The sequence below is a fragment of the Seriola lalandi genome, unplaced genomic scaffold, assembly GCF_002814215.2.
Source record: "Seriola lalandi dorsalis isolate HSWRI2012SDOR001 ecotype SW California unplaced genomic scaffold, Sedor1 jcf7180002054467, whole genome shotgun sequence".
NCBI classification, from domain to species: Eukaryota; Metazoa; Chordata; class Actinopteri; order Carangiformes; family Carangidae; genus Seriola; species Seriola lalandi.
The window spans coordinates 77,961-97,051 of NW_019525020.1; the positions used below are offsets into that span (position 1 = coordinate 77,961).

The window sequence follows — 19,091 nt, forward strand, 5'->3', positions numbered from 1 at the left end:
CGCATACCGAACCAATCTCAAAGAATCAATGCTGAAAAGGGCCAGCTAATCAAACATGTTATTTTGCTTTGCTTGACATTAAGTCACAATTTCCCCTAAAAGTTGCCCTTGGAAAAAAAACACAAAGGCTACAGCTGACAGCTAACATTATTTTCTGTGCCAGCACGAGAGGAAATACTATGACATCTGTCTGTATTTGTAAAAAATGTCATGGAAAGACAAATAAAACTTGTTACATTAGACACACTGAAGTCATCACCAAGACTATAGTTGATAATGAACGGTCACAGACGGACTGTGTGACAAGGCTTTTGTCACCTGCACAGAAATATATTCCACTGAACCCGTCAATTTTCTTTCTTTCTTTCTTTCTTTCTTTCTTTCTTTCTTTCTTTCTTTCTTTCTTTCTTTCTGTCTTTCTGTCTTTTTTCATCTGGTAACGACAGCGCCTGTTGCCTGGAAACAGGAGTTTTTGTCTTTCTGTAAACTTTGATATTCAGATTGCTGGAGGAAACAAACAGGCCGACTGAAGAAGGAAAGAAATGGATTTAATAAGGCTGTGTTCACATTAATGCAGAAAATCTTCAAAACATCTTTCACAATATTGTCAATCTAAACTATCAAAAGTTCATCAGCCACATGACTAAGCTGTTAGCCATTACAACATATGGATGTGTTGAGTGTTGTATTGGTTACGGCTTTGTGTGTTCATGAATCCTTCTGTTTACAGTGATCTGGCTTCCTTTCAAGGGTCAGAGGTTACTGATGTCAGTAATACAATCTCTCTCTCTCTCTCTCTCTCTCTCTCTCTCTCTCTCTCTCTCTCTCTCTCTCTCTCTCTCTCTCTCTCTCTCTCACACACACACACACACACAAGTGTAATCTCTAATCAAACATAATCCTTGTCCAGAGGACCATAGATTGGAGCTTAGGTCTGTTAATGAGACTCGTGTTGAACGTGGTGTGTTAATAGCAATGCAGTTCAAAGAGGCTCTCCAGTGAAAGTCAGGCTCTGGTCAAAGCAGAAATCCTGGAGAATCTCATTGTTATTTTTGTAGTGATGGTGATTTTCTTCTTGTTTTCGTTTCACGTTCAGGCATAATAGTTAAGATCCAATTAAATAATATTGGCTTTAACTTATTGGCCATAATATAAGAGGAGATATTGTTTGAGCATTTTATTATCTAAAAGTGTAAAAAAAAAAATTAAAAAAAGGAATCTGCTCTGGTCATGTTTTTTCTTGCGTATTTATGATTTATTTATCACACAATGACAGTGAGTGGAGGGAAAAGAAAACATTACCATGATAGAGCACAGGCAAACTGAAAAAGATGATTGGCAGTATATCAGCCTTTACAACCCAAGGTGCTGTCAGGGTTCAACATTTTCAGTAGAACCTAAATAGAAAGTCCTGTAGAGAGAAGAGTGTAGCCCAGTCATTTTGTACACTGTCTAATTTCTAGTCTGCTGCCTCCCTATGGACTCTCCTCTCCTCTCCTCTCCTCTCCTCTCCTCTCCTCTCTGACTATAAGAATACCTGTATGTCCTTGGTACAGGGCAGGGGATGAATGGAGAGTTTTTCAGGTGCAGATTTCATCTCTTTATGGCTGTTAGCGCTGGAGAACTCTTCACTGAACAAAATAACTGTCTTAAGTACTGAGACAGTGACCTAAGAGCTGCTGTTTCTCACTGCCATGGATTTCACATCAAAAGATGATATGACACTATTAATCTACAGCTCTTCTCTCGAGTGATGTCAGCTTTGATTACAAGTATCTGTCTCCAGTTTATCTCCATTCTGTAGCAACAATACCAATTTTTGCTTACTGACCCAAAACTTAACCCAAGATTTAATTCCATCAAAAATTCTATTAAACATCGATTGAAGAAAAATAATTTAAAAAAAGGCCATAATTATCTGTGGTTAACCCATTTGTATCTACTGTACATAACTTTCAACACAAAGTTTGTAGAAAGCCCTTAAACTTGTCTTATTCTCATCATATTTGAAGCAGGTTTATTTGGGGAAATAAAGACAGTACAATAGCATTCACTAAAACTGTAGGACGGTTAGTTCACTGCCAAACTGCACGTTTTATCCACAGAGTATTGCATTACAGAGTGGAGTGTAAACTGTGTGGCATGTTGCTGCAGTTGTGAAACTGCACAGACCTGTGCAGGGAGGCAGAATAACACATTAAAATTTCATATTAGACTAAGTTCAATACTATCAACTGGTGGCTAGTGGTAGGTAAGCATGTGACATGGAGCACAGCAGCAGGCACACAAACACATGATTTCACACGTATACAAGAGCACACACTGTTGTACACACACAACCATGCAATTGGTATGCACACGTGCACATAGACACACAATAGGAAATCTGGATGCTGACAGAAGAGTAGTAATTAGGACTATGTGCTGTGGATATTCTTGGTACAATACTGATCAGTGTCATCTGTGTGTGTCTGTGTGTGTGCGTGAGTGAGAGAGAGAGAGAGAAAGTCTGCTGCTGCCACTGCTGCTGCAGCCTACAGTTTCCATGGTAACGTCGGAACCCATCTTGGTCTCTATGGTAACTTCTGGTTGGCACCCACAGAGAGACAGAGAGAGAGAGGAAGGGAAGAAAGAGAGAGGAGGTGAAGACATAGAAGTGAGGGATGAGAGAGAAAGAGTTTTAGTAAAGTCCTCTTAATTCAAGTTGTCTGTGAAGAGATCTGCTTCTGTCTTTCTCTCTCATTTTTTTCTCAGTGTTTAGTTTTGTTGAGTTAGAGAAGAGGGGGTTGCTGGTTCAAATCCAAGGTGCAGGGCACCAAGAGGAGCAGAGAGTGTGATGGAGTGTTGAGCATATGACTGAAAATTCAACTTTATTCTCTTTTATTTGGGTAGCCTTGGAGTTTGTTAAAAATCTGCACCATTGTCTGACTGCATGATTTCTTTTTGCCCCTATCTGACATCTGAGTTCCCAGACTTAAAAAGTCTCTTGTTGAGTCCAGTATCATTAGAATAATGGCCTCTGTGTGTTCTTACTCCATTTGTCTCAGTTATGGTACTTCATTTGTCTTTTCTCCTCCTTAACCAAACTTGCATCATTAGCCTGCTAATAGGAGGCAAACTTGCAACGTGCGCAAGTCCAGACTCTTGTACTTAGATTCACTGCAGTTGCTGCCCCTAAATAAATCATTACTGGATGTTGGCAGTATGTTACTGTATAGTTGTACAGATATATTTCATGTCCAAGCAGAAAAAAGTCAGTCAGACATGAGTTCGGATATGCAGCATTACAAGAGCTGGATTTTGGAATTTAATTTTAAGATTAAATACAGGAATATTTATTGTATATTTTTGCTGCCAAGTGTTAAATCATTCTCTTTTGTCCACCTTTCCCTCACTGCAAATGCATGTGCTGTGGACATGTTGAATAAGCAAGAAGTTTTGAAATAAAAATATTATCTTGTTAGTTCTCCTGCTGTTTTGTGTTTTCATGGTTGAGTTGCTGGTACAGTCTGTTCAAGGTTTTTTTTTTTCTGTTTTTCTTGAACTATTGAAAACTGCATGTTGCCGTGTGTCTGTGGGAACTTTCAAAAACAGCTTAATGGCTAATCCTGTCTTGCAGCACACACACACACACACACACACATACACAGAAGGTCACGGCGAATGGAAACATTGTCCGCTGTATGGTAGAATGTCGATACTATAATCTGATTGGCCCAGTTGATGGATAGGCGGTTTGGTTGACCTATCACAGATAACTGAATTATTGCTCCCACATACTCACCTTTCTGTCATTCTGTCTGCCTTCTTCTCTCTCTCACTCTCTCTCATCCATCCCCCTCTTGTCTCTCAGGCTCTCATCTTTTCCTCTCTCATTTCTTTCCACTCACTAACCAGATTATTCGTTTCCCTTATGGATTTTGCCCTTTATGGGTCTGTATGAACGGAAGGGAAGGAGGCAGAGACGTGTATCTGTATGTGTTTATGTGTGTCGGGCTGAGCTGTTGCTACCAGATGTTTTTCTCTGTTTTATTCTTCAGAGCGCCACACTGTCTGCCTGTCACCAGCAGATACACAGCCTGGATGTGTGTGTGTGTGTGTGTGTGTGTGTGTGTGTGTGTGTGTGTGTGTGTGTGTGTGTGTGTGTGTGTGTTGCGAGAGAGAGAGTGACAGAGAGCTTTTGTGTGTTTGAGAAGGAGGATATGTGCGTATGTGTGTGTGAGATTAATTACTTCCACATAGACTACTAATACTAACCGTGTGTTGGGGGGTCTGCACTACAGATGATAAATAGAAAAACAATCAGTTCTTGAGGCTCTGAAACTGACACACTGAGAGAGAGAGAGAGAGAGAGAGAGACGGACAGACAGACAGAGAGAAGGAAGACGAAGTGTTTAATGTGAAAATCTCTAAGTCGGATACTTTTGTGCGTATGAAGAACACTGGATGGACCAAAATGAGAAGAAGACAAAGACAAGACTGAGAAAAGACAAAATAAGTTCAATGCAGACTTTCTGGCCTAAAAATCAACTTGCCTTTCAAGTTGTCTGTCTCTCAAACTGTGCATATCATCTCTATTATAATTCATGGCATACCTTACACTGTCAAGCCACTTCCAAATCAGAGTTTGTATGATAATCAAATCATTATGAACAAAGACTCAAAGCATGAGTCTTTTATTAATATCTAGCAGTTGTAATTGTGTGTCAGCTGTGATTCATGAGTCATTTTTGATGTAGTGCGTGCTGACAGTTATGCATATATACCAGTCTGAAAATCCAAATCAAATAAACACCTCTCTAACCCTTCGAGAAAATTAAGTTTACGGTACCAATGGAACAGTGGAACCACCGCAGTCGTGTCAAAACTGTGGTTACATGAATCACTGATTCCCATGGTCCAGGGTATGTGTGTATGTGTGCACTATGTAACTGGCCCACTGGTAGTTTGACACAGTCTTTCTCCATGCTGAGAAAGTTGTTTGTTTAGCTGGACTCGCTTTAGACTCACACCAGCCTGAACAGCAAATCTTAATGCAGCCACTGTATACATGAGCTTATCCAACACTAACATGGGCTTTTAATGTTAACAGTGCTTTTTTACTACTGCCTTCAAGACAGAGCATTTGAATAAAACACATTTGTAGACATTTAACTCTATGTTAAATATTCAGCATCTTATTCATACAATGACCAGAAAGTAGATTCTACAGCACTTGACTTGCCCTCCTTTTGAGTACTCATGTCAGTAAATACGGAGAAATATATAATCGTTCTTTTGTTCACAGCGTGTTATTGTACTGGAGTTAATTCTGTTGTATTTGAGCTTATTTTTTATTAAATCATCATTAAACCCTCACCTTCAGCAATCACCTACTCCCTTAATTTAGCTTGCTAGCTCCTCCTTGCTAGGACAACAATAACGCCAAGGTAACTCAGACTTAGCCGACCAGCCGCTGCTGTACATGCAAGCTCTACTTTTAATGCCTGATGAGTGATGGTTATGATCCAAACTAGCTAGTTTTCTGGCTTTCATAAACTTTTTAATGCATTGATAGAATACTTATAGGACAATGCACTTGTTAATATGCCTGAATAAACTGCCTTTTAACTAAATCACATCTTCATTGACAGCATCATTTTGTGAGGATTCTTTGCTAGCCCTTGCTAGTTTGTTTGTTAGGCCATTTTGGTAAACTTAGACACTACTAAAGCCTCGTCCCTCCAGATTCAGGTTTAACTAATTCTTCCCAGGGGCCAGAGCCTGGAGAGACCTGACTGGCCTTCTGTCCCAAACCTCTGGCCCTCTGTGATTGTGTGTCTGTGGGAAAACGGTGGAAACAGGAGGCGGAGCAGGGATTGAGATAGATAGACCGATGGATGGATGGATGGAGCTAAATATATTTTCATATTAAGAAAAATGTTGTACCTCAGACAAACAAAGAGAGAGGACATGGAGTTTTTCTGAATATACAATATTTTCTTATTTGTTCACACGGGAGCTCAATAGTTTTTCACCATTTTTTTCATCTCAGTTATAAACTTGACAAATATTAGACATCAGATATGACAGATGATTAGGTGGATGATGCATTCTTTGGAAGTTTACAATGGTCAGAAAGTTATATAATCCTTCGCTCTCTCTCAAGGCCATTTCAGGACATTTCCCAGGACCCCCTCAGGCAGGGGTCATCACTATGACAACAATCTCTGAGGAACTCTGTAGTAGAAGGGTTGCATGTGTGTATGTGCATTTTTGTGTATATGCCCACACGCATGCATTCCTCTCTTCAGAGAGTAGCCTCTTAGGACAGGAAGTGAGCTGTTTTGATTAAATAATCCAAATGCTTTGATTGTGTACACGATTGCAACTTAGACAATTTCATGTTCACACATAAATAATCACACACACACCCACACGCGCGCACACACGCGCACACACACACCAGAAGCCACATAAAGAGTAACAGAACATCTTGTTCTGGCTGATAAACTTGCATAAGTAGAGGAGTAAGCAGCCAGCGTTGTTAGTACTCACAAGTCACATACAAGGTCTTTAGTGTTGATGTGGACATAAATAATATGATGATTGGGAATGAATGTGTGTACACATTATTGTGTTGGGATGTTATGGCCAGTTGCTAACTAACCAAACCATCAAAAGCAAAAAGAGATCTGCCGCAAAGAACTTTGAATGGATGTTTGGCGTTTTCTCATTTGATTAATAGATTGATTAGATGGATTTACTTACATGCAAAACTTACTCAGTTTACTATAAACCTGACCACCAAATTTCTCCCTCTTTCATTTTTTTCTCATCTTTTGATCTTTCTCTAATTCTCGTTCTCTGTTAAACTGAGGTTTTCCACATTCCTGCAGTGCTGCTGCTCAGACCAATAAATGGACCTGTCTTGTTTTTGTGTCTCTACAGGAGCGTGTGGAGTATCTGTTCCTCATCATTTTCACGGTGGAGGCGTTCCTGAAAGTAATAGCCTATGGCCTGCTCTTCCACCCCAACGCCTACCTGAGGAACGGCTGGAACCTGCTCGACTTCATCATCGTAGTCGTAGGGTGAGTGAACAGAAACACACAGAAGAGATATAAAAGCTGTGACATGTTTATTAATGATCCTACGTTACTCTACGTGAATCTTTGTTTGATAGAGGGTGTGAAAAAGATGTCAAATTCACTGTCTCTTTCCAAGTTTTTTTAAAAGCCCTACCTGACACATTTTTAAACAGCAGCACATCATAGGCAAATGAATCACAGTACCTTGGTATAATTAGTCAACAAATGAAACTACAGCCAAGGCAATTGGCAGCCTCTGTCCAATGCCAGAGGTTGTTATAGTTAAATCAAGTTCATTAATAATGTTTGATAACAGTTTTCACTTAAATTTTCATTAACAAAGCTTGATTTTCTTTTTTCTCTAACTTACAATTCTAACCTCACTAGTGATTCAACAGATGTGTAAAATCCAATCTGCTGGCACACAGTGTGAATGTAAGTCAGCGAGGAGATTGATAGAGGAAAGTTGTGGTCTTGTTAGTCTAGGGGAATACATTTTAATCTCTCAGTATATGTGGTATTTGAATACATTTTTAATATAAAATTCTACAACCCACAACAACTTTTAAAAGCAGGATTGTGTTAAAGCGAGCTTTCTTTGCAGTCAGTCTGTATTAAAGCTGCAGTAAACTTTGGCCTGTAGTGTATTGGTGAAGCCTAAACTGATTAGCTTGTTAGATGCTGATAGCAAAGCTCTGCTCTGTTTTTCTTTATCTGCAACTCAGCAACATAGCCCATCAGCTAAACCCTCTGAGTGTGTGTGCGCGTGTGTGTGTGTGTGTGCCTGCGTGTGTGTATATGTGTGTGTGTGTGTGTGTGTGTGTGCATTCCCTGCCTGCCAGCTGTGCTCTGTTTTCAGTGTTTTGTGGGGGTAATGGCACAATAGCCAGTGGACCTTAATACCATAAAAATGGTCTAATTGACCGTGTGTGAGAGAGAGAGAGAGAGAGAGAGAGAGAGAGAGAGAGAGAAAGAGAGAGGGACAACAAGAAAGCACCCCTCAGCCTTAAGGAAGGCATTGTGAATGCTCCAACACACACACACACACACACACACACACACACACACACACACACACACACACACACACACACACACAAGCACACTCAGTGAGTCTTGTTCATTGCCAGTTAAGTGTTCACTCACATTACCCTTCACTAACTGAACATGCTTGGCTTCACCCCATAGACAAACACACACCCTATCAGCTGGCATCATGGTGCCAATGCCCCTGGCATAAACACAACCTTTACCACTCTTATGCTGTTATCTCCCCTCTGTCTGCATCTCTCTCTCTCTGTCTCTGTCTCTCTTTGAATTATGGCTTTTCTTGTGACTCATCATCACTAAATCTGCAATAATACTGTATTGATCCCTGCAAGGAAATTTGCTTTTTTCCCTGCAACCTTGTCACACAGAGGTCAAAAGATCATAAATAAGCTGCAGCTCTGGAGTTGGCAGGGTGTACTTTGTCGTTCAAGGACACTTCAGGAGGGATGGTGCCTGCTGTTTTAGACTTATTTTGTCATTTAGATACAAGGAGCTGTTGTGGAAATGACACAGAACAGAAGAAAAAAAACACATCAGTGAAGTCGTGGAACACAAATACACAGACATCTGTGAGGACATACAGGAAATCCATCCAGGAAATGTTCAGTTGACAGCACTGCATCTCTGTGTGTGCATGAATGAGAGCTTGCCTTTGTGCCTGTGTGCGCCTAACTCCCAGCCTGTGTGTGTGTGTGTGTGTGTGTGTGTGTGTGTGTGTGTGTGTGTGTGTGTGTGTGTGTGTGTGTGTGTGTATAAATGAGAAGTGACAGAGTTTGCTCCCTCTGGAATGTTCACCATATGGGTGAAAGAGCTTGTACCTGGTGCTGAGCAACCTCGGAGGCACACACACATGCACATTCACTCTCACACACATGCAGGCACACATGTGCACTCTCACATACACACACAAGTTTGCGCATCTATCCTTGTCAGGACTTCCATTCATTGTGGAAATCCTAACCCAAACACTAACCCTAACCTTACACAGGACTGCAGAAATTAAATTTTGCCTCATTAGGACCAGGCTTTGGTCCCCATGAGGACTCCTGGTCCTGACAAGGTTGGTGTTTATACTGGAGCAGCCTCTTAGCTCACCGAACCTTCACTAATAATCTCTTAAGGTGTGTGTCCATATAGCGTTTTTCTCTTGCAGAAAACCACCTAGTCCCATCGCTTCGTTAGAAAAAGCTGTAACAAGCTTCTCCTCCATTTCCTTATTTACTAGGATGACGAGTCCCTCCCCATCTGATTTGTTGTCTGAAAAGTAGCTTCAGTTACAACACCAGCACCTTTCTGAAAAGTTCAGAGATTTTCAACTAGAAGTGTTTGGTGAAAAAAGGTGGAGCGCTCTGATAAAGAAGCTGACTGTATCGCTATTTCTCCAGACGGCCGCATGCGGCTGCACACACTCTCCCCTCATTGGGAACAACTGAAGAAATGCTGGTACTAAGAAAAAAAGCTATATGGTTACACGTACTTAGTATGGGTTCTATCAATTGTGTGTGTGTGTGTGCGTGTGTGTGTGTGTCTGTGTGTAGAATATGAATAGAAACTATACAGACTCTCACTTTAGTCTCTGCTTTACATAGCTCTCCTTCATCTTTCTGTCCTCTCCATCACTTTTTAGTTTCTCTTTACCCCCACATGTATTATTCTCTTCTTCCTAGTACTATTTTCATCCCTCTCTGCCTTTTTTCCACCCTGTATCCTAGTTTTCTTTTTTTTTTTAAATAAGTGCTGACAGTCAAAATAGCCTTAAGATCTTCACAGGAAAAGAGAGTAAAGAGAATGAAGCCTTCAAGCAAACATTTTGCATAGGAAGTATTGCAAATTAGCTCTGAAACATTTAGTCAGTCGATTAATTAATCAACTAAAACAATTATCAATAATTTATAGTCATTTATCAAGCAAAACTGTCAAGTCATTTCTGGTCCCGCTTCTCATATTTCTCAGTTTGCTGCATTTGTTTTTGTATCAAGTATCTTCAGGTTTTTGACTGTTGGTCAAATAAAAAGGTGAATTTCATAATGAACATAATCAATTGCAGCCTCATGGCAAATTTATAATAATTCAAAGATGTATTAACTGTTTTTCAATAGAGTTGTGATGGTGACATGTTGACTACTATGAAACCCTTTTTATCTTTATGAATGTACACAGTTGGTACTATCTTACTATACTAACACAAGCCATTATGTGGTACTAGACTCAAAGGCTCTAAATATCATTTAACACCCCACCACAGCAAAACATGCTGGGAGAAATGCTGGTGGTGCAAAACTGTGGATCCTTGACGTGCTTTTCATACTCTGTTTCAAAGGCGAGAGAGAGAGAGAGAGAGAGAGAGAATCCAATTGAGAGGGAGGTAGTGCGTAATAGAGAGGCAGAGAGAGTGAGAGGGAGAGAGAGGGCGATATGTTTTGAGAGGTCTTTTCAAGTGGCCATTTCATCTGTGCTAATTGATAATTCTCCGTGACTAACGCGCCGCTGACTGGCCTTTGAGCCGCACTAGCTGGAAAATGGTATTGTATGGTGATTTCTAAGGGATCTCAGAGAGACAGAGAGAGGAGCAGGAGAGTGATAAGCTCAACTGGACGTACATAAATTCAAGCTTGTGAGCCACTCGCACCAAAGAGATATCTGTAAATAATTTCATAGGGGATAACAGTTAACAAAAGGCTACAGCATAACAACATGTTTATCCCCTTCATTGAAGATTTATATTATTTACATTATATTTGCATGATTATGTATTTCTATTCACTACATCTATGTACTTTACAATTTACTGTAAGAAAGTGTGTGGACATTACCATGGGCTGCAATGAAAGCCTCCACTTTTCTTGGAAGATGTTCCACAAGAATTGTGAACGTAGCTGCAGGTTTTTTCTCCCATTCAGATGCAAAAGCGCTACTGAGCTCGCTCATGGTGGATGTTCCAGTTCATCTCAAGTTTTCCACACCAAACTGGGGAAATATGTCTATATGGGCCTGGTTTTGAGCATGTGGATGCTATCATGTTTTAACAGGAAAGGGACTCTCTGAGCTATTGTCACAAACTTGAAAACCTTGTTGGCTTGTTGTGACCCTCAGCAAGGGAGTTAGTGTCCTCTCTCATATTTATTTATTTTTTTAAATTTTCATAATTTTTATATCGGATATTGGAAAAAAAGTTGAATTCCGTTTCCTCTTTTGTTTTTCCTATTTGACATCATATGACCATTTAGATGTATCTAATAGGAAATGATCGTGACCCCCAGGTTGAAAACCAGGTGTCAAAAATATCATTATATGTTGTAGCATGGAGATTTCCCTTTGAATGGAACCAAGGGGCCTTCCCCAGAGATACCCATAAAAAACACTTATGTATGAGCTGGGGTTCCCTTATAGCTTTGGCCATATAGTGCACACAAATTCAAACGTCTGAACCACTCTTACACATAGAAAACTTTCATAGAGGATAATTGCTAACAAGAGGCAATGGTGTAAAAAACACTTAGCATTTAAATAGAGGATAGTAATTTGCATTATTATGTGTTTCAGTGTTCTTTGAGTACCAGGTAGATTTCAGCAGAGGGACAGAAAAGGTTATGTGACATCATGTGCCATTAGATGTATGTTATATTCAATCTGACAGTGTTGTGAGCACACGCTTATAAACACACTTTGGAGACAGCTCCACCACCTCAACAGCGTTCAGTTGAGCTGATGTCAAAATGTCAAATGTGTCTCACATTTCCTTATCTGTGTAAGACAGAGGGGATAGATGAACCACTTTCTGTTGGTGTATTAGAGATGTAACTAATGAAGCTGTTTTATTTTCGACTCTTGATTTTTCTCCAACAAACAGCTTTGATTGTGAAACAGCACAGATGTCTTCAACATTCCCTGCACGTTTAGAATTTTGGTGCCATAAGGTTGATGTCTAAATTTGCAACATGTGCGTTGTTTTATAGATTATGGTAAAGATTATGTAAATGGTTAAATTTGGTACTGACAACAGTGACAACATAGGAAACGAAAAATTAAGCCATAATGGCATCAACTGCAGATATTCATCTCTCTATATTATATCCTTTTATGTCTGTATCTCCTTTATTGTTTCCCTTGCTTTCAGATATTCTCTAGTATGAGGAAATGGGATGTCAAGCTGACAATGATGGTTACTGAAGTAATTACTGTCTTTTTACAGGTTATTCAGCGCGATCTTGGAGCAGGCCACCAAGGGGGATGGGGCCACTCCTATTGGAGGGAAGGCAGCAGGCTTCGATGTCAAGGCTCTGAGGGCATTCAGAGTACTCAGACCCCTCAGACTGGTCTCTGGAGTACCAAGTAAGTATTGAGAGCTGTCAGAGAAAGAAAAGGTAGAAATGATGCTCTTGGGATCAGGTGTGAATGGTGATTGGGTAAGGTAGGGGAGAAATGAACCACAGATTGGAGCTGATATTTTTGCTTGATGCCACACATACAGACACAGTGACACACACACACTTGCTCACACACAGAGTCCTCTTGTCCTGTTGTCAGATTCTCAGACAGTATGAGCAGTAGATGAGTTGTCTGTCAGCCTGTCTGTATTAGTGACTACAGAAATCAACAATCCAGCAGGCCAGAAGACAGGAAAGGATCGGATATTGTGGATGAAGGCTAAGTGAGTGTGTGCACCTGTGTGTGTGTGTGTGTGTGTGTGTGTGTGTGTGTGTGTGTGTGTGTGTGTGTGCGTGCAAGTGTGACAGCTCTTGTGATTACAATACCAACAAATGCAAAGGGTGCTCAAGCACATCCCACATTGTGCTGTTTTGTTTAAAAGCATGAGCGCTGCAGTGCATGCACAGTGTTTATACTGAACCCTGTCCAGCATCATTGGACTGGGTATTGAATTGATGTCATGGCAACTCATCAGTAGCATGTTTGCTAACCGATTAGCACAATGACTGACAGATATGTCTTTTTAAAAGCTTCCAGTGCCGTTGCTGCTCGTGTGTAGAATGTACAAAAACAATGATCCATAAATGAACTTTGTAATAAACCTGTTTGTTTTGTTAAAAGGGTGCATGATGTAGATGCCATAACTATACCAAGTATGTAATTTCATCAACATAGCTTTCTGTCATTGATGCTACCTACTGTGGTTTTGCAGTTGCATTTCCTTCACCAAATTATGTGTGAATAATTGCACAACAATCATTCAAACTGCTGTCATCACATGAGCTTTGAGAATATACATAGATTTTCTTCATTTACACAGAGGAGCTTTGGCCTCATGACTATGTGCAGTACAAATGGCATCTTTCAGCCTTGTCATTTTCCTCTCCCCTGAAGGTGTAATAATGTACAAAATTCAGGGTTCACAGGCACTGCCGTTTTGCATAAATAAATCCTAAGTCAGTGGTTATAGCTGCATATGAAACATTTAACTTAAAGAAACATTTTTAATGAATTCTTAACAAGCAAAGATTCAAGAGGAAATTTATACGATATATAGTTTATATGTATGTAAAATTAAGAGATCTAATAAAATGTGTACCTGTATTTGCCAAACCATGTTTATTAATACATTTTCTTTTGCAACTTAATCAGTTAAATAAACCCACATTTCATCTTACAGATAACTGTGACCAGATTATTTTCCTATTGCAATTACTGTGAGTGATGATTATGCTGTGGTCTGAGCCTTTGTCCATCTAAACATTCAGCAAATTAAATAGGAAGTTGTATTGCCCTACAAGCAAGTTCTGTTTTGACCACCATATTTGTTTTTTTTTCTCATTGAAGGCACTCTCTCGAAAATTAGAGCTGTTGGAACGAAGGTTTACATAGTGATAAACTGCAACTACTCTGTGCTGTGTACTGTTGTATTATCAGCTTATTATCAACTGTTTCAATGCTTTTTTTATATTATTATTATTATTATTATTATTATTATTATTATCTTGTGTCCACACCTATATGTATGTATTCTCAGCAGTTCATCTCTGTGTGTGCTGCAGGTTTACAGGTAGTGTTGAACTCCATAATCAAAGCCATGGTTCCTCTGCTCCACATCGCCCTGCTGGTCCTCTTCGTCATCATCATCTATGCCATCATCGGCCTGGAGCTCTTCATGGGCAAGATGCACAAGACCTGCGTTTACGAGCATATAGGTGCACACATACACACACCAACACACAGACACTCTCACTCACATAAAAGCACATGGGGAGAGAGAGTGAGACAGAGACACAGTATTTAGACTACTGTGCACTGATGCACAGACGCCAATACAAACATGCATGATCAAACACATACACTCGCACACTGCACTTCAATGATCAGATAAATTTTGAAGCATGTATTCAACTGTGTGTGAAAGCATGCTTCACTAAGCATATATTCACACACAGACACACTCCAGTGACGGAAACAGTAAGTGAATACTGTGCCGCTCAAACCTTTCCAACTGAAATATCAAAGTGAGGCATGCTGTAGCTTTGCTCTCACCTCACAACTCTAAGGTAATAAGTCTGAATAAATCTGGGACTTCAGTAAGACATCAACCCTTAGCCAACAAGGCAGAGAAAAAATAGAGCGTATACCTTAAACAGTTTGAATAATCACCTCCATTAATTATTCAAACCGTCATTTATGTTTCGGAGTTTGAACGATTTGAGCAATAATTGAAACAGCAGCCGCCATAAATGATTGAAACAATTTTCAGTAGAGGCCCCCAGGTATAAATGGACTTGAGTGTTGTTATAGTGATGTTATAGGTCCCATGAGAGGCATTAGCTTTGCGCTGGATAAGTGCTGGTGGAATACTCTCTGCTATCCTATACATCACCCTGGAGAGCTTGTTTTGTATAATTACTATGACACTTTCTCACTGATTTTTTTTTATATTGCTTCTCCATTTGGTTTTAGTTCGGTGTGTCCTTTTTAACCTATTCATACATGTAGGTTTTTTTTTCTTTTAGAAAAGTTCTTCTTAAAACGTACATGTACCAAAACTTTTGAAGGATTATTTTTTTTTATTTTTAATTAAATTTGTGTTCATTTTCCTACATAGACAGTCTGAGATAATTGACAGTTTAAGCACTTCCAAAGTTTGGATGGATCCACCATCGCAAACTGATGGAAAATACATCATTTAATTTTTAAGAAAAAATTATGGCATTAACCTACTGCACAATATTGTTCACATAATTATCCATAAGACTCTATGTTGAGGAACATTGAGAATATCATTAAAAGAAAACTGGAACAAGCAGCTCCTCCTGCTTTGTAACTGGATAAAGCGTTGGGGAGAAAGGATACAGTTAAACAACTTTCCACTTACTTTTTTCTCTTTTATCACAGGCACCAATGCAGAGGAAAAGCCGGCACCGTGCGCACCTGACGGAGCTTATGGTCGACACTGTAAACAGAATGGAACAGAGTGTAAAATGGGATGGGAGGGTCCCAATGACGGCATCACCAACTTTGACAACTTCGCATTTGCCATGTTAACGGTTTTCCAGTGTATAACCATGGAGGGCTGGACGGACGTGCTATACTGGGTGAGCCGGACACCACAATAGTATCTTTGTGTGTGTGTGTGTGTGTGTGTGTGTGTGTGTGTGTGTGTGTGTGTGTGTGTGTGTGTGTGTATGCATGAGTGAGTGCCATACTGCTTGGTGTGTGTAGCGACTATACTATATCTGTAACATCAGTGTCACGTGTGCTTTTGAGAAAATAATATAAAGCAATAACAAAAACACACATTTCAGAAAAGCAGGCATGCACACACAGATTGTTCAGAGAGCGAGATTCGCAGCACACACACACACACACACACACACACACACACACAGACTGTGTTGATGTCTGTACATGTGTTAGCTCATATCTCAGGCTAAATCAATGCAGACAATACACTGTGTAATTGACGACATAGATTCATTTGGAACGTGTGTTGAATCCTGATTCTTGATTCAAGTTTCAAGTGAACACACATACATGAACACACAAATGCTGCCCTTCAGTAAATGGCCAGGAGCATGCAGCTGCCCTGCCCAGCAAAATATACCAATAGATAAATCTGTGCTGTTAATCGATGTGAGGGAAGGTTCAATCAGACTCCATCTGTGCCCTCATGAGAAAGCATTTGATTTAGACCTTTGCAGTGGAGGTGGGATAAAAAAGTATTATAGTTCAAGAATGAAGAAAAATAGTAAACTATTTATATTTTTGATACAAAATGAAATGCAGTTTTAACATCAACCTGTGTGTTCTATCAGACATTAACTAGAACTGTCCCGTGATCTCTTGCCACGATGAGACTCTGGCAGATTATGGCATCTACAGAAACTCGCACACTGCCGCCTGTCTCACCTCTGGAAAGCAGTCATGTGGTACAGATGAGTACAGTTTTCTCCACATCTTCAAAAAGCCACCTTTAACAGAATTTTCTGTATTAACTGTGCTACAATACAGTGCAATGAAAGATTTCCTACTATCAGGTAGCCTTAATTTGTACCTCTCACGTATTATCGTTATATTCAGGTCACAGAGCTAAGTATCCATTTCTTTGAAACTTAAATCGCTGGTGATCTTAAAAACACAGAAGGCAGCACTTGTTTCTAGCGTTGTGAGTTTATTTCCTAATCCCCAAAACATGGCAGCCAGAGAGGCTGTCTTTTCTTACCTGCTTGTGCATGTCATTATGTCTGAAAATGTTGATAACTATAGTTAAGACAAATATACCTCCTGATAATAACTTCAATCAAGCAGTGAGACACAGTATGTCATTTTTGTTTACATTAAGAGATTTTTAATCTAGATGGATAGAAAAAATGTTAAGAACTGGAAAATTACCTTTTGGGGTTTTTAAAGATCACCAGTGATTTATTTTTCAGACAAACAGATTTTGTGCCGAGAAGAATGTAATGATAATATATGAGAGGCACCAACGTGGGGATAGCTATCAAAGTACTAAAGTAATGAATGAATCGTTAGATTAGTCAGTGTATTAATGAATAAAAAAAGCAATGAAACGGATATAATGGTGCAGTGACATTTGTTGAAAGATTGATGATTTTGAGCTCACTAATCTCAGTTAGGTGAAAAAATGTGACTGAATTCAGTAGTTCAGTAGTGTGTGTGTGTGTGTGTGTGTGTGTGTGTGTGTGTGTGTGTGTGTGTGGGATCTTACTACACATACGTACAAGCAGGTGTGCATGGGTGTGAGTTGTTTATGTGTTCATGTATACACATGGAGCAGAGAGCCTACTAGCTCTACACCCCTTCTCCTACTACCCTGTCTGCTGCATCCTCTCTCTCTACACACTCACACACACACACACACACACAGCATCACATTAGTATCACATCAGTTAACACAAAATCAGTTCGCACAATTTGCTTATTATGAGAGTGCTCTTGTAGCCAGCTCTCTTTATAATGAATGGGCCCTATTTATCAGGAGTTATAAGTACAAATGATTATGGAAAAACATTTAGACAACGCCAGGCCCTTTGGTTTGCTTGGTTCATTAAGTTTAGGCCATGTATTTCCATTGTTTTCGTTGCAACACATTTTTGGGAATATAGATTAATGATGTCCAACATCTGTTGCTGTTGTAGCAAATGAATCCTCTGTCTCCTCCTCCATCATCTCCCCTCTTCATCTCTCTCTGTCCAGTAGTCTGAGTGTTAAAGTGGCAGTTCTTTGATTTACAGAACTGGAAATAAGCAACTTTTTAGTTCTGTAAATTATTTTTTTCCCGATATTGTCTTTTAAATGCCCTTTAAGTGCAGACTAATAATCATAAGACATTTCTATTGTAATTGGATCCTGGTACTAAACTATTCATCACCTTGTCTACATCATCTCCCATTTACATCAACCCTGTTAACGATCTGTCTCTGTTTAAGCAATACTTAACAATATCCAGATGAATGTGTGGCATATTCCCCAGTAACTGAATATCCTGAAAAATAGATTTTTTATTGGTTTCACTTGGATTTTTTTGTGTCACATGCCATAAATCCTCTATAAATAAATATAATTGGTTTATATGAATGACTGTAGAGTCACAACATCTAACCGTGTTTCCCATAAAGGCCCATCCACCTTTCCAAGAAAAGATTTCTTGATTGTGTAATTATGTAAACACACATTAAGTATGAAAGTTACGGGTTGTCATTGAGTTACAAAAGCACTTGTGGATCGTCAAGGACCTGTTCTCTAACAGGAAGACAAGTGTCTATACACAGACTTAATCACACAATACTGCCACTCTTGCTTCGCCAGGTCTTTCTACTGCTCTTTTTAACAGGCACTGCTCTTTCCTTGTTTCCTGTCTGTCATGTTTCCCCTTACCTTCTTTCTTTCACTCACTAACACACTTTCTGTCCTGTCCTCTACTGCCCCCTCTCATTCACTCCATCATTCTCTCCACATCAATTCTCAAACCTTTTCCTTCCACCTCCTTTATCTTTCCTGTCTCCTCCAACCTACCAACTCTTTCCCTGTTAACCTCTTTTTTCTCTTTCTCGTTCTCTCCTCTGTCTCTTCTCTCTCTCAGATGCAGGATGCTATGGGCTATGAGCTGCCATGGGTCTATTTTGTCTCTCTCGTCATCTTCGGCTCCTTTTTCGTTCTCAATCTCGTTCTGGGGGTGTTGAGCGGGTAAGAGGTTATGCTGTTGTCATGTGTGTACGTATGTGTGTTGTTTGTGTTGTGGCTGTTCGTATTGTTTTAGATAGATATGAAAGTAAATGACTGTGTAGCAAGACTCCCATAACCAAACATTTAAAGTGCAACTAGTTTATTTTTGAGAATCCAGTGAATCAGGGATGAGTGGAATCAAGAGGAAAGAAAATTCTGCATATATTCTGATTTTCGGAGTTGCAAAATGCCCAGAGTGATTAAGCTGACAAATAGCCTGATTTAGAATCACTGTGAAGGTTGTCCTGATTCAGTCAAGTGGTACACAAAAGAAATTAAATGTAAATA

General features: G+C 39.7%; 1 protein-coding gene across 1 annotated transcript in view; it reads left to right on the forward strand.

Annotated features, from left to right (window-relative positions):
• cacna1c (calcium channel, voltage-dependent, L type, alpha 1C subunit) overlaps positions 1-19,091 on the forward strand; it is a gene marked incomplete at its 5' end in the record, with an annotated part of 126,866 nt that overhangs the window by 50,546 nt on the left and 57,229 nt on the right. Inside the window, 5 exons of the mRNA XM_087175401.1 lie at positions 6,931-7,070; positions 12,310-12,449; positions 14,108-14,244; positions 15,413-15,652; positions 18,661-18,764. Of these exons, the coding sequence (XP_087031527.1) occupies positions 6,931-7,070; positions 12,310-12,449; positions 14,108-14,244; positions 15,413-15,652; positions 18,661-18,764 (761 nt within the window). The remainder of the gene's footprint in view (positions 1-6,930; positions 7,071-12,309; positions 12,450-14,107; positions 14,245-15,412; positions 15,653-18,660; positions 18,765-19,091) is intronic.